The 14358-nt window shown below is 34.0% G+C and overlaps 1 protein-coding gene and 1 pseudogene across 2 annotated transcripts; both read left to right on the top strand.

Moving 5' to 3' along the window:
* Positions 1 to 259: 259 nt before the first annotated feature.
* Positions 260 to 3664, top strand: LOC112017100 (E3 ubiquitin-protein ligase DA2). Of its 2 annotated transcripts, none has more exons than XM_065770791.1 (7): positions 260 to 577; positions 1938 to 2136; positions 2590 to 2641; positions 2723 to 2768; positions 2843 to 2924; positions 3040 to 3184; positions 3270 to 3664. In XM_065770791.1, the coding sequence occupies exons 2-7, from the start codon at positions 1945 to 1947 to the stop codon at positions 3521 to 3523; spliced, it is 771 nt and encodes a 256-aa protein (XP_065626863.1). In that variant the 5' UTR covers positions 260 to 577; positions 1938 to 1944; the 3' UTR covers positions 3524 to 3664. The 2 variants fall into 2 exon arrangements, with proteins under 2 accessions (XP_065626863.1, XP_065626862.1); XM_065770790.1 differs by having other exon boundaries at positions 264 to 577; positions 1934 to 2136.
* A 748-nt stretch (positions 3665 to 4412) lies between these two features.
* Positions 4413 to 9019, top strand: LOC136066457 (ubiquitin-conjugating enzyme E2-17 kDa-like; annotated as a pseudogene).
* Positions 9020 to 14358: the final 5339 nt, after the last annotated feature.

The following is a 14358-nucleotide window of genomic DNA, read 5'->3' on the forward strand; positions in this document are numbered from 1 at the left end:
AAGAAAAAAAAAAGGGTAATGACAGTGTGACACACTCGGTGAGAGCAGCGCGTGGAGGGAGAGGAAGCGGTCGGCTACGGCAACGGCCGCTTTTTTTAATTTATTTATTTATAATATCATCATTATGATATGTTAGAAAAAAGAAAAAGGAAATATGGGGATTCTTTTCTTGGTCTACCGCTCTATCGTCCGTGCCTTGCTTCTCTTTCTCTACTTCTCCTTCACCGCACATAATAATAATATTAATACATTTCTTTTCTACAAATTAAAAAGTCTCCCTTTGCTTTCATCACAATTACATATATTAAGAGCGCTCGCAGAATTAATTAATGTGATGTGTAAAACTACTCCTCCTACTACTTCTTCTTCTTTGAAATTAGATATAAATCAAACCCAAAAACCATAACACGAAAAAAAGGAAAGAAAATAAAAGAGAAAGCTCTCTCTCTCTCTCTCTCTCTCTGTCTATAAATTACGCCTGTGAGAAGTTTCTGTTCCTGTTGCCAAATCTGATATCTCAGAGAGACTCTCTCTCTCTCTCTCTCTCTTTCTTTCTCTATTTTGGAATTTTCTCGAGGTTCGTTTTTCCGAGCTCTAATTTTGCTTTTGCTTTTTGTTCACGTTTTCTTTTGATTTTCAACATCGAAGCATTGTTTTCAAGCATAGATTATGGCTTCTTTTTTTTTTTTTTTTTTTGTTGTCAATTTCGTTGTTTCTGTGTAGCATTGTTCTTTCGGAACCGAATTGTTGCTTGTTTAGAGAGAGCGTTGTTGTTGTAGTGTAGAAATCCTAGAGAATTGGACCTGTGAGGCTGAGAGTGTTGTAATTCGGAAAATTAGGGTTTTTGATGGTGAATTGAAGGTTGTTGTAGTATAGAGAAATGAAAGCCAATTGGACCTCAAAACGCAGTGTCTTGTGTTAATGGCAGTTTTACCTAATAATAGGTTTTTTTTTTTTAAGAGAAGATTCCTAATCATAGTTTGTTTTGTTTATTTGCTCTTGTTTTAAAACACATGGTATATTATCTGATAATTTGCTTTATTTGGCGGTTCTGATGATTCTTTTATTTTCTTTGAATTAAATTTGTGGATCAAATACAAAGGCTTTAAAGTTCATTTGTTGCTTTTTATTTCTATTTTTTTAGTATGATTTATTTTTGGCGTGATTCTAGCAATGTTTTTGGCGTCGAATTTTGACGAATTGGATAAATGATAGTGAACTTTAGATATAAGAGTGTTGTAATTTGTTGTGATTTTTTGTGGGAAATCATAGCAAACTAGACCTGTCAATGAGTTCTAAGGGGTTAAAGAAAAGAGCTGTTTCCTCTTTCCTAGGGAGGAGTATTTGGCAAACTAAGGCTCGTTTTTTGCCATTTTTATGTGGCTGCAGCCGCCATGTGTAAAATTATAACAATGGAAAATCTTAGGAAGCGGAATTTACAAATATAGCGCCTGTGGATTATGATCATGTTGTCTTTTCTCTCTCGAATGACGACGTGGCTTATGCCTAAGAATGTGGTTGAGCTATTGTCTTTTTATGGATCTCTGGATTCTTTTTTTTTTTTTTTTTTTCTTCTCTCTTGTAAATATTCCCATCTACCGAGGTTGTGCCTCTTGTTTCACTTTTCCTAAAGAATTGTTTCTTTCTTTATTTATTTATTTATAAAAGAAAAAATCATTTGAGGATATATGTGTTTTTCTTTAGTATTGTATTTTTCTAGCTGCAATTACTTTATTTTCTGTTATTTTTCCTCTGAAAATTTAGGAATGAATACAGGCTCTCTGCTTAATTTTTGCTTCTGATATGATTCTTGCACTGTTTTTGAGAAGTGAATTGAACTTAATCTGGAGTGATTTTTGTTTTTGATATTTTGTTATATTTTGGATAATTTGTTCAAAATTTGAGATTGTTTCTTTGGTTTCATGATTTGTAGAAAGATTGGGGATGGGTAATAAGCTCGGGAGGAGAAGACAAGTGGTAGATGAGAAGTACACTAGACCACAGGGGCTGTACAATCATAAGGATGTAGATCATAAGAAGCTTCGGAAGCTAATACTTGAATCTAAGCTTGCTCCGTGCTATCCAGGAGACGACAATTACATTTGTGATCTTGAAGAGTGTCCGATTTGCTTTTTGGTAAGATAATACAAGGTTTTTTTTTTTTTTTGAAACCATAAGATAATCTAAGTTTAGTACCTAAAAACGAAAGAAATTTTTTTTTCAAGTTTAGCATGGTTTTAAAAATCGGAATGGGTTCAATTGAATTGCTGGTTTTGGCCGTTTTTGCCAGACCGGTTTAGGGTCAGTTTCCTGGTTGAATTGGCTGGTTCGATCCAGTTTTTAAAATCATGGTTTATTACTTCTATATGCTCTAGGTTTTTACTATGGTTTCTGAGAGCTAGGAAGTAGAACTTAAAATTTCAATACTTAATTTTTGTATATATATAAGTAATCGCTCCAAAGATCCATGAGAGCTGAATCTATTAATTAGTTTTCTGTTCTTTAGTTCGGTGTTAATTAAGTTTGATATGTACTGGATTTTTATGTGTTACTCTTCTAATTATCAGTGTCTATTTTTTCCCTGTTTAGTATTATCCAAGTCTTAACAGGTCAAGATGTTGCCTGAAAAGCATCTGCACAGGTGATAATTCAGCAATTGTCACAAATGATATATATAGTTATTAGTATATGCCTGCAATTTGACTAGTCTTCTTTGCACCAGAGTGTTTTCTACAGATGAAAGTTCCCAATTCAACTCGTCCTACACAGTATCCTTCATCATTGATGCTATGCCTTTTCCTTTTTCAATTCCTATTCTATTGTCTTACTTAACAGTTGTAAGGTGTCCTTTTTGTAAAACTGCAAATTATGCTGTGGAGTATCGTGGTGTGAAAACAAAGGAAGAGAAGTGTTTGGAGGAGATTGTAAGAATTAATTTGCATATCTTAGCTTCATTTCTTTTTTTGGGTCTGATTTCTCTGGTAATTTTGCTCACATGATGGGTCATGAATGTAATTGATTTGATCTGAAATCATGCAGGAAGAGCAACGTGTCATAGAAGCGAAGATTAGGATGCGGCAGCAGGAAATTCAGGATGAAGAAGAGAGAGTGCTAAAAAGGCAAGAACTCAGCTTCTCAAGTGGAAATATGGAACCTGTGGGGGTCGAATACAACTCAGTAGCAGGTATCTTTTTGATTTTGTTCTTGGTGTGTTGTTAGTTCAATATGGTGCAATTACATAATCTGTATGTCTCTTTTCCATTCTGCAGTTACATCTTCTAGGTCTCCTGTCGAAAGTGAGGAAATCATTGCTTCGGTAGACTCATCTCCTTCCCCAATGATTAGACCACCTCCACCACAACTCCCATTACCTAGGACAAATCGGTATGCAGTGTTCCTAATTGTAACAATGTCATATTCTGATTGGCACAGAAAAGAAAAAGAAAAAAAAGTTACAATGTCATTGATGTGTTTGTATGCTAGTTGTGTTTCCTCTGTGTGTGTGTGTGGTTCTTTAAATTAATAGATAAATAATTAAATCATATGTCAATGGGAAAAAAAGGATGAAAATGTGACATCACCTTGCTGTCAAAAATATCTGATATAATACTCTTTTCTTCATAAATCAATATAGTTGACTATTCCTGTAATAATTCTATACTAAGTTTCCATAGTTTCGAACGCATTTACGTTTATGTAGCTTCTAATGAGAATGAGATGTTTTGTGTTTCAAATGGAAGAATACTGTCTTTCATTGGTATTTACGTCAGTCGCCATTCATATGGGTGGATAGATTATGGACATCTCATGCTTGTGTTTCCAGATATTAAATCTCAAATCTTATTTCATTCCATTTAATTTAAATTGGGAAAGCAGTAAGAGATCTGAAGATGTGATTCCTATGGATGTGTACCATTAGATTTTATGTCATCTATGATAATAATGTGAGAGCAAGTTTGTGTGTTGGGGGGGAGAGAGAGGGGAGTGTTTTCTACAGAGAAGAGTCCCAATTCAACTCGTCCTACACAGTATCCTTCATCATTGATGCTATGCCTTTTCCTTTTTCAATCCTATTCTATTGTCTTCTTAACAGTTGTAAGGTGTCCTTTTGTAAACTGCAAATTATGCTGTGGAGTATCGTGGTGTGAAAACAAGGAAGAGAAGTGTTTGGAGGAGTTGTAAGAATTAATTTGCATATCTTAGCTTCATTTCTTTTTTTGGGTCTGATTTCTCTGGTAATTTTGCTCACATGATGGGTCATGAATGTAATTGATTTGATCTGAAATCATGCAGGAAGAGCAACGGTCATAGAAGCGAAGATTAGGTGCGGCAGCAGGAAATTCAGGATGAAGAAGAGAGAGTGCTAAAAGGCAAGAACTCAGCTTCTTCTCTCTCTCTCTTCTCTATCTTCTTTCTCGACTCTCTCTCTCTCTTTCTCTCTAGCTTTGCATGACCCTAAAACTCGCACACAGCCACAGGTTGTGTTTCTCTCTCTCTCTCCGATTTTCATGGTTTCGATCGCCGATTCTCCATGTATTTCTTTCTTTTATGTCAAATGTTTTCTTTTTCCCCCAAAAATTTTAGGGTTTCCGATTCTTTTTTCCCCTCAAAACTTTAGGGTTTTTTTTTTTTAAAATAATCTTTTAATTTTTTTTTCGCTTGCGCATTCCAAGAACGAAGAAGATTGTTGCGTGTTTTAGATTAAATATCTAATAATTTATTTATTATTATTATAATTATAATAATATTGTTTACGTTTGTTGTCTGAATAGATCCTCATCAATCATCATGGTCGCATTTCATATTTTTTATATATATATTTATTTATTTCAGACCCTGTTTGTTTGTTCGTAATTTTGACAACAACAAAATATTATAAAACCCAATTTCGTTATTTATATATATTTAATATCATTTAGCTGTGAGGATTTGTTTCACTGTCTGGTCTCAATGATTTTTTGTGGGCTGTGATTTTGGTTTTTTTTTTTTTTTTGGGTTTTTATAATCAATATATATTTGAATTTGGTTTTAGTTTATTGAAGATTGTGAGACACAAGGGAATTTTGTGATGGCTTCGAAAAGGATCAACAAGGAATTGAAGGACCTCCAGAAAGACCCTCCTGCTTCATGCAGCGCTGGTTCGTTTTTTTTTTTTTCTCATTCTTAAAGTTGCCTATATGGGTTTCATACTCTGTTCACTGTTTTTCCTATATGGGTTTCATTGTATCTACGGCTTTATAACTATGAACTTTATTGCTTTGCACAACTTCAGTGGAAGAAGAGAGAGAGAGAGAGAGAGAGAAAACCAAGTCACATATTTAGCTGTTTGCCTAGTTTCTACACCCATGAGAGTGGCTGTAGCCGCTAATGCTTCGACTATATGGAAAAATTGGGGTTTACAACTTCTGCCCCTTTCAAAAAAACCATAACCCGTAATTTGCAAGTGTCTTTACTTTAGCTCTGCGATGAGCCCCTAAACTGCCCATTTATAATTTTGTTCAGTGCTGGTTAGTTTCATTGCTATCTGTTTTTATCCAAATTCTTTGAACTCGTACTTTGTTGCTGATTTGGGTTTGATTGTATTTAGGCTTTCAATTATTATTCTTTGAGGATTCATGAGTTTTGCAAGTATAATTCTTATTGTTTTTTAAGAATCATAAACATGTATAAGGCTTGGTTGTGTTTATTAGTGGTGTTTTGGCATCCAGCATATGTGTGTTTGAGTAAGATGATCAACATAATGTGTTATTGTGTTTCACATGGCTTTTTTTTTTTTTTTTTTTTTGTGGGTAAGTGGTTAACTTAATCATAATCTAGGCTATTATCTTGTATTGGTGCTGGTTATGGTTGGTTTTTTTGGTTTGATGCTTTTTTTTGGGTGTTTTTATGTTGTTAGTTGTTACTGTTACAGTTTTTAATTCAGCAGTTTTCCATTTTTGCAGGCCTGTGGCTGATGACATGTTCCACTGGCAAGCAACAATTATGGGTCCTGCAGACAGTCCATTTGCTGGGGTGTGTTCCTTGTATCCATTCACTTCCCACCAGATTACCCATTCAAGCCACCTAAGGTAAAAACGACTCACGTGTCTCCATTAGCTTGTTTTAATTCCTCATGTGTATCTCTGTCTGCGTGGTGCATCTCTTCTCACATAACATGATTGTTTTTGCTACTTGAAATATTTGAATTGTGTATCTGTTGTCCTTTGTCAATGAAAAGTTTCTTTGGTTTCAGTATTTACCTAATTGAAGGATTCCTCTCGTCTTTTTAATTTTTGGAAGATTTTTTTTTTTTTTTTTGGGGGGGGGGGGGGGGGCTNGGGGGGGGGGGTTGAGCTTTTGAGATTCAGCGGGTGTTACGAAAGAGTGTAATTGATATCTTATTTGATTGGAGTAATTGGGTTGGAAAACATTCATTGGATACTTGGAATCTAGTTCCCTTATGTGTGATGCGGACATTGTGGAAGAAAGAAATTGTTGCACTTTTGACTATGCAGAAGTTTGGTGACTCAATAAAATTACTGTGTTAGATTTTTTTTTTTTTTTTTATTGGTCTTGTGTGGGGCGTGGGCTTTACCAATAGCAATTTCATTGTCGATTTTAAATAGTCACTTTACTGCTGTGTATAAGTTATTTTTTGCAAGTCTTTAGGCTACTGTGTCCATTATATGTACATGTAGACTCTTTCCTCAATAAAACACCATTACTTATAAATAAATAAAAAATGTGAGATCAAGAGGGGTTGGGAAACATGCTTATGAAATTCAATTGGAGGTCAAAATTAGATGGTATAAGGGTTGTAAAGTAGGTGTCATCTTAGTGGAAACCAATCAAGTACAGGACTAAACCAAAAAAAAAAAATCTGGCATAAAATTAAGTTGTGGATAAGTCTTTTGCTTTGTGAGCAGGTTTGGCAGCATGCTAGTCTGGCAATTTGCACTTTATTAAGGAAAAAGTAGAATGGAAGTTTAGAGCAGTCATTTATCACTGCTGATACATTTTGTTCTCCCTATTTGCTGTTGTAAGGAGATGTGCCTAACTTGATAAGGACAAGTTGATGTTTAGACTTGGGGTTCCCTAGATCTGATTTCTAAAATTTCTTCTCAGTACCTACCTTATGCTGATTATTTTTTTTTGGGGGGGGGGGGGGTGGTTTGGGTGTTGTTAAATGTTGGACATAAAACTTCTGGCACTAATTTGGCGGGTTGAGGATGAGTTTGCCTCCCAATTGTATGTTTCATTGTGAGCACTGGTTATTGGCTGTCATCTACATACTTGTCTCTCTTATTTTAACTTAAGAACTGCACCTATTGGATTTGGGATTGAAATGCATGCATCCAAATACCTATCTATGAATTGCAAAGCCTCCCATCTTACTCTAGCTTCAAGCATTTAGCATATGAAATATTAGCAAATTCATTAAGTATTAAAAGTTTGGGAGTTATTCCATCAACTTGTTTAGGGAAAAAAAAAATTATTGAATTGATCAAAACATTCATCATAGTTACTTTGGGTGGCGTCGTCCCAGCATTTTATTTAATGAAATTCTACTTACAAAAAATTTATCTTAGTTACTTTATTGTTATGATTTCAAATGTGATGGGTAATGTGTGAGCTTTTCTTGAGCTGTGCTTGCATGTGCATACTCCTCAGCCTGCCCTCCCTTTGGAGCCATTCACTCATTGATTTACGAGCACAGGAAATTCATCTTAGTTTCTTTATGGTCATTATGATTTCAAATTTGATGGGTAATGAGTTTTTTTTTTTTTGGGGGTGGCGGGGGAATTAATGTTTTATATGCGTACTCCTTGTTCTCACCCTCCCCCTGTAGCTAGTTACTCGTCAATTTACATACATGCATGTGTGCTTGCACAAGATGGATACAGCCTCTGAATCTGCTTCTGCTGCCATGGTGTACAACTATTTGTGTTGGGACTTGGGAGGTAACAACGTGGTGTTTAAGAGAGCCCATTAGAGGGTCTTTTATGTGCTCAAGCAGATACGGCTGGGAGGTCACACTTGGTCCTCTTAACTCCAGGATGCTACCATGCATATTGATTGCAATAATTGTTTGTAGGATACTTAGGATTAGAGCAGGGAAGATAACTTTTTCTCCCCTAACTCTAGTGTATAATATGCGCTGAGAAAGTCAGGTGATGAGGGGAAGAGGTAGATTTGAGCTAGAGATCCCCTTTTCATGAGTCTTTCATGGTCAAATTGTGTTATTATAGCTGATGGTGCTTATTTACATACATGATCTCTGCATATTTGTGCACTGGACAGGTTTCCTTCCAGACACAGATTTTCCACCCTAACATTAGCAGCAATGGCAGTATCTGTCTTGACATCCTCAAAGAGCAGTGGAGCCCTGCCCTTACCATATCCGAGGTAATGTTCTTCGATTCATGGGCATCCATATTTCTTACTGATTGTTACATGTGATACAATATTTTATGTATTTGCACTATCTGTATATTTTTGGCTGCCATCCCAAGGCTTGGAGTTGGCAACAGTATGCATAGTCTTTGTTAAATTTTGCATTCTATGAAAGAAGCTCAATTATATAGGTTTTATTTTTGTGCTTGATGATATTTAGTTTTGTGGTTAATTTTGTAATGTGCTGAAATTTTAACAATTGTTTCTTGCAGGTCCTCCTCTCAATATGCTCACTGCTGACAGATCCAAATACCGATGATCCTTTGGTGCCTGAGATTGCTCACATGTATAAGACGAACCGAGCGAAGTACGAGACTACTGCCCGATCTTTGACCCAGAAGTATGCCATGGGCTAAGGCTCTTGTTCTGCATGAGGGAATATGTCATGCTTAAAAGCTATCCTATTAGTAAATAAATATGTTAGCTGGTTTGAAGAATAAAGAACTTGCTTGGTCTCTGTCTCCCCCTCTTGTCTTTGGGAAATTTTATAAATGGGTATCTTAAAACTGCGACATCATACGTTGACAGGTTGAATAGTTATGTGGAACTTGGTGGCAAAATAGTGTTTTTTGTTTTGCATTCATCATTCATGGTTGGCATTTTAGTGGTTCTGTTGTTTTAAATCTTTACATTTACTGGCATCTTCATTCTGGCCCGTTGGCATTGTTGAATTTGAATGAGGAAAGATGGCCTAGAGAGCTTCTGTACCACTGGCATATTCTGAATAGGAAGTGAACTCAGATCAGCCAACTACTCCCCCCAAAAAAGGTGAATTGCTGTTTGCTTCTTGGGATGATATATCGGAATGAGATATTGGTGCTAACAATTGTGGTGTCATTGATTTAAACGTGGTTGATTATCATATTTGTCTTAAAGGTTTGCCATGTCTTAAGCCAGTTAATTCATAGCAGTGTCGGTGTAATTCTTCTCGTTTTTTAGTCTCTGTATGTTTGAAGAAGGCATTTGGTGTGTTGAACATATGGAAGGTCCCTCTTACATGGGGATGAGTCCTACACTTGTGGGGTTCACTCCCATATGAGAGGAGTGCTATATTTGTCTAATACATGAGATATTTTTTTCTTTGTATTCGGAGCAGCCATCTGTGTTTAGTCTCTGTAAGCCCCGTGCTCACGCACCAAAAAAAAATAGAAAAAAAAGAAAGAAAGAAAGAAAGAAAGAAGAATGAAGAAGAGAAGGTGGAACAATTGATTGATATGAAATTGTCAATGGTGAAGTGGCCTGATACAAGAGGTCTTCCTTACCCATGAGGTGGAGCTCATCCAAAGTATCCTAATGAGTATAATAATGCTGGAAGAAAAATTAATAAAGATATAGCAAATGAGATGGGATATTTAAATGACGTGACAATTTGTAAACATGGCATAAGATAATTGGCTAGTTAATTCAACATGTGCTACATGTGCTTAATACCTAACTATCTCATTCTTATCTCAACTAACTAACTAACTAAAGGAAATACAACAACTACTAGGAGATTACAAGACATATGGCATAATTTGGGATTCTATCAACAGACTTCAGAACACATTTTTTGGAGTTTTAAAATGGCACAGAATGTGTAGAACAAATTGAACGGTGGAAGAGGTGTAATTTGAAGCTTAATGAGCCCTATTATGTGTTCCTATATTTGAATTTTTGGAGATATGAAATTGTCAATGGTGAAGTGGGCTGATACAAGAGGTCTTCCTTACCCATGAGGTGGAGCTCATCCAAAGTATCCTAATGAGTATAATAATGCTGGAAGAAAAATTAATAAAGATATAGCAAATGAGATGGGATATTTAAATGACGTGACAATTTGTAAATATGGCATAAGATAATTGGCTAGTTAATTGAACATGTGATACATGTGCTTAATACCTAACTATCTCATTCTTATCTCAACTAACTAACTAACTAAAGGAAATACAACAACTACTAGGAGATTACAAGACATATGACATAATTTGGGATTCTATCAACAGACTTCAGAACACATTTTTTGGATTTTTAAAATGGCACAGAATGTGTAGAACAAATTGAACGGTGGAAGAGGTGTAATTTGAAGCTTAATGAGCCCTATTATGTGTTCCTATATTTGAATTTTTGGACGGAAAAAGTTTAGTAACAAAATTGGTTGTAGCATAGGGCTACAACTCTGCTCAATAAAATAAATATTATTATATATTTTTAAAATATAACCATTGAATTACATGTTTTTTACGCTCTTAATAAACATGTCAAATTTTGTTTCAATCGGATATTATTTACTATATGATCTATAAAATTATATTTTATGCATAATTTTAAATTATAAAAACTTGCAATTTAAATAATTTATTGATGATATAGCTATTGATCTTTAATTTTTTAAAAATTTTGCAAGTATGGAGGATATAAAAAGAAGATATAATCCAATGGTGGATTTATCAAAATTCACCTCCAATAAAAAGATATTGAGTAAGGTTGTAATCTAAGACTACAACCAATTTTGTAGCTAAACTTTGTCCTTTTTGAACTTGTTATATATGAATATTGCTTGTCTAAAGGATTGAGTTTGATCTAAAATTACTCATTACATTAGCTTGGAGCTTGTGGAAATAATTGAAATACCGCATATAGCAAAACAAATAAACAATTGCATAGTTTGGAGGGTGTATACATATATATCAAAGAATATCAGCAAGCAAGAAGGTGATTATCTCTCTGATTACAATGAGAAGAGCAGAACACTAATGTAGTGAGACATGTCCGTTTGGATACAGCTGAAAACTGAAAACTGAAAAATAATGTAGCAAAATAATTTTTAAATGTGTGAATAGTACCGTCAGACCAATTTTTAATGAAAAAGTTGTTAAAAAGTGAAATTTGTAGGTCCGTGAACAGTTCACATTGTGCACTGTTCACATGAAAAGTAAACTATTTCAGCTATAAAAAAAAAAAAAAAAAAAAAAACATAACTACGCACACTTAGGGTCCGTTTAGATACAACTTATTGTTACTGAAAACTGATTGTTGCAGAAAACACTGTAACAAAATAATTTTTAAATATATAAATAGTACCGTGGGTCCCATTTTTAATATTTTTAATGCGTGAACTGTGTTGCTATAGTGCGTGAACAGTGTTGCTATAGTGCGTGAACAGTGTTCTACAGTGCGTAAACAGTGATAATTGTCTCTTGCACAATAATTTTACTGTTCATACACAAAAAAAAAAAAAAAAAAAGGTTCTGAAACGTGAATTTTGAAAACGCAACGCAACTTTCAGTGTTATCCAAATACATTCTTAATCAATGGCACGAGGAAACTCTTGGTGTGCATGAATATGTCATGTGAACAAGGCTAGTAATAAAAAGTCTGTCAATTTGTTGGCTTTGATCAACGTGTGAAAGATCACATTGTGTGGTTATTGAGGAAACACCGCCTGTAATAAATAGGTGGTCATGCATGCAATGAGACATAATCCCATCTAAATGAAAAGAAAAAAACCTCCATATTTAGTAAGCACTTATGTTAAAAATATATATATATATAAAATGGAAAAAAAAAAAAAAAAACTCTAATACTGATTAAAAAAGAGTGTTATATTTAGGATTTTTTGTAATTGCTTATATAACTTTACTTAGTAAACACTCAATTTGAGATTTAGTACATACATGGGCAACACATTCATATAATCTAATCAAACCCAATTCATACTGTAGGGGCACATGGCCCAAATGTATATTGGGTCTTGAGCCTTGTCCGAGGAGGCTCATTGGTCCGAGGGCAAGTTAGTAGTGAGGAAGACGTAAAACTGTGAGCTTAATGAGCAAGTTATGACTATAAAGGCTGGGGGAGGTGGTTTGAGGAGGAATATCCTCTCGGTTAAACAAAGTAAAGATCAAGATGTGTGTCTTAACATCCAGGATGACGTATCAGGAAGTTCTATTCATAAAGATATGCACTGTGAACATACAGGACAGATGGGAACTAAGAAATATATAAGAGAAGGCTGCTACCACCGCATTGAATACTCTGTAGCTAACTCTCTGATCGCATTAATGAGGAAGTGATGCCTGAACAGCGTTTTTCAGCCTTATAATTACTCTTAAAGACTTCAGGAAGGTGTTGATGGGACAAGGATGAAGACTAACAATCTGGCCTGCACGTGGAAGGTGGAGATGAGAGGGGAAGATAGTATAAAATAGAAGAGATACCCTAGGAAAAAGGGATCTAGGAATTGAGAGAAAAACACTGTAGCAATCAAGAATTGAATTTGTAATCTAATTTGAGAGAAGTATATAAGAACAAGTCTCCTCGGATTGTGCCGATGACGATTTTCCTTAGATAAAACCAATCTATCTTCATTTTCTTGTCATCTAAATTTACTTTAATTGTTGTCTGACTTATTAAACCTCAGTTTTTTAACCCACTCTTTACAAATTCATTGTATTAGACTTTTTGGGCCTAAGTTCATTCATACTTTGGGCCTAAGTTTATTCATACTTTGGGCAAGGGACTCAAATTGCATCCTTACACATACAATTCCGGATATCATAAATTATCACATTGTTTTATACAAATAGATAAAACGATAAGAGTGCAATCTTGAATATATTTTTATTTTTTTAATTGTTCAATTTATAAAAAGCTGAACTAATTCTCTAGTTTCCCAAATACCCAAATACTGATTCACAATGATCAAAGGTCACAAACCAACATCATAAAATTTTCTTCTATTTTTTCTAAACCAAAATCTCAAACAAAGATCGTGGTCAAATTCAAAAATTGACATTAACTCAATAAATAAAGCATTTTTTTTTTTTTTTTGGAGAATCTAAAGTAATTTGTTTATATTTAACAAAGATCAAAACCATATTAAAAAAATCCCATAAGCAACGCAATAAATATAGCAATCACTTTACTTATAAAAAAATATAGCAATCTATTTCTTATCAACACAAAAAATAAAAAATAAATTTTCATCTCGGATTATAATTGAGTAATATTATTGATTATAGTCTGGGCTTATCACAAATATCTCTTTTTTCTTTTACCCACCAGCAATAGTCTGTCCCTTCGAATTTATCATGAAAAATGTTGTAAGCATATCATTTTCTCTTATAAATTCTCTTAAGCAACTCAAAAAAATATGACAATTTCTTTCGTCAAAAAAAAAAAAAAAAAGAAATAAAAATTAACAAATTCCTTGAGGGCGTTGGCCTAAGAAATATTTCTAGAAAAAATAATTAATTTTTTTGAAAACTTTTTGTATTTTTTTTATGAAAATGACATCAAAACTTTTTTTAAATAGTTTATTAACAAATGCCTTAAAGACATCTGTTAACCTATTAACCAAACCCTAAAAAAAAAAAAACACAGAAAACCAAAAAAAAAATATTTATTTTTGTTGTATTTTTTATTAAAAAATCAATTTTATTTTATTATTTAATAATTAAAAAAACGAAGCCTCCGATATAAACTCATCAACTCCACGCCCATGATGGCAAAAATCAATTTGTTTTGATTTGGGAAAAAATTATAAAAATTCTTTTGAATTAAAAATGTTCTAAGATAATTCATTAACCAGGCTTTAAAAAACACACACACACAAACCCAAAAAAGGGATAAAAAAAAAAAAAAAAACTTCTTTCGAATTTTTTTCTAATTTTTTTCAATTAAAAAAAAGTTCTCAGATCAACGCTTCCGCAAAAATCAATTTGATTTGGGAACAAATAAAAAAAAGAAAAAAGAAAAGAAAAGAAAAAGGGCAATGACAGTGTGACGCACTCGGTGAGAGCAGCGCGTGGAGGGAGAGGAAGCGGTCGGCTAGGGCTATGGCCGCTTTTTTTTTTTTTTTTATAATATCATCATTATGATATGTTAGAAAAAAGAAAAAAGAAAAAAAATGGTGATTCTTTTCTTGGTCTACCGCTCTATCCA

Source organism: Quercus suber, unplaced genomic scaffold (genome assembly GCF_002906115.3).
Source record: "Quercus suber isolate HL8 unplaced genomic scaffold, Cork oak 2.0 scaffold_36, whole genome shotgun sequence".
NCBI lineage: Eukaryota > Viridiplantae > Streptophyta > Magnoliopsida > Fagales > Fagaceae > Quercus > Quercus suber.

What these genes read in the sequence shown, in the direction of transcription:
- LOC112017100 (XM_065770791.1), top strand. Translation starts at nt 1,945, where the DNA reads ATGGGTAATAAGCTCGGGAGGAGAAGACAAGTGGTAGATGAGAAGTAC. An exon ending in AGTGTCCGATTTGCTTTTTG is followed by an intron (nt 2,137 to 2,589) that starts GTAAGATAATAC and finishes TTCCCTGTTTAG; the next exon opens with TATTATCCAAGTCTTAACAG. An exon ending in CCTGAAAAGCATCTGCACAG is followed by an intron (nt 2,642 to 2,722) that starts GTGATAATTCAG and finishes TCTTTGCACCAG; the next exon opens with AGTGTTTTCTACAGATGAAA.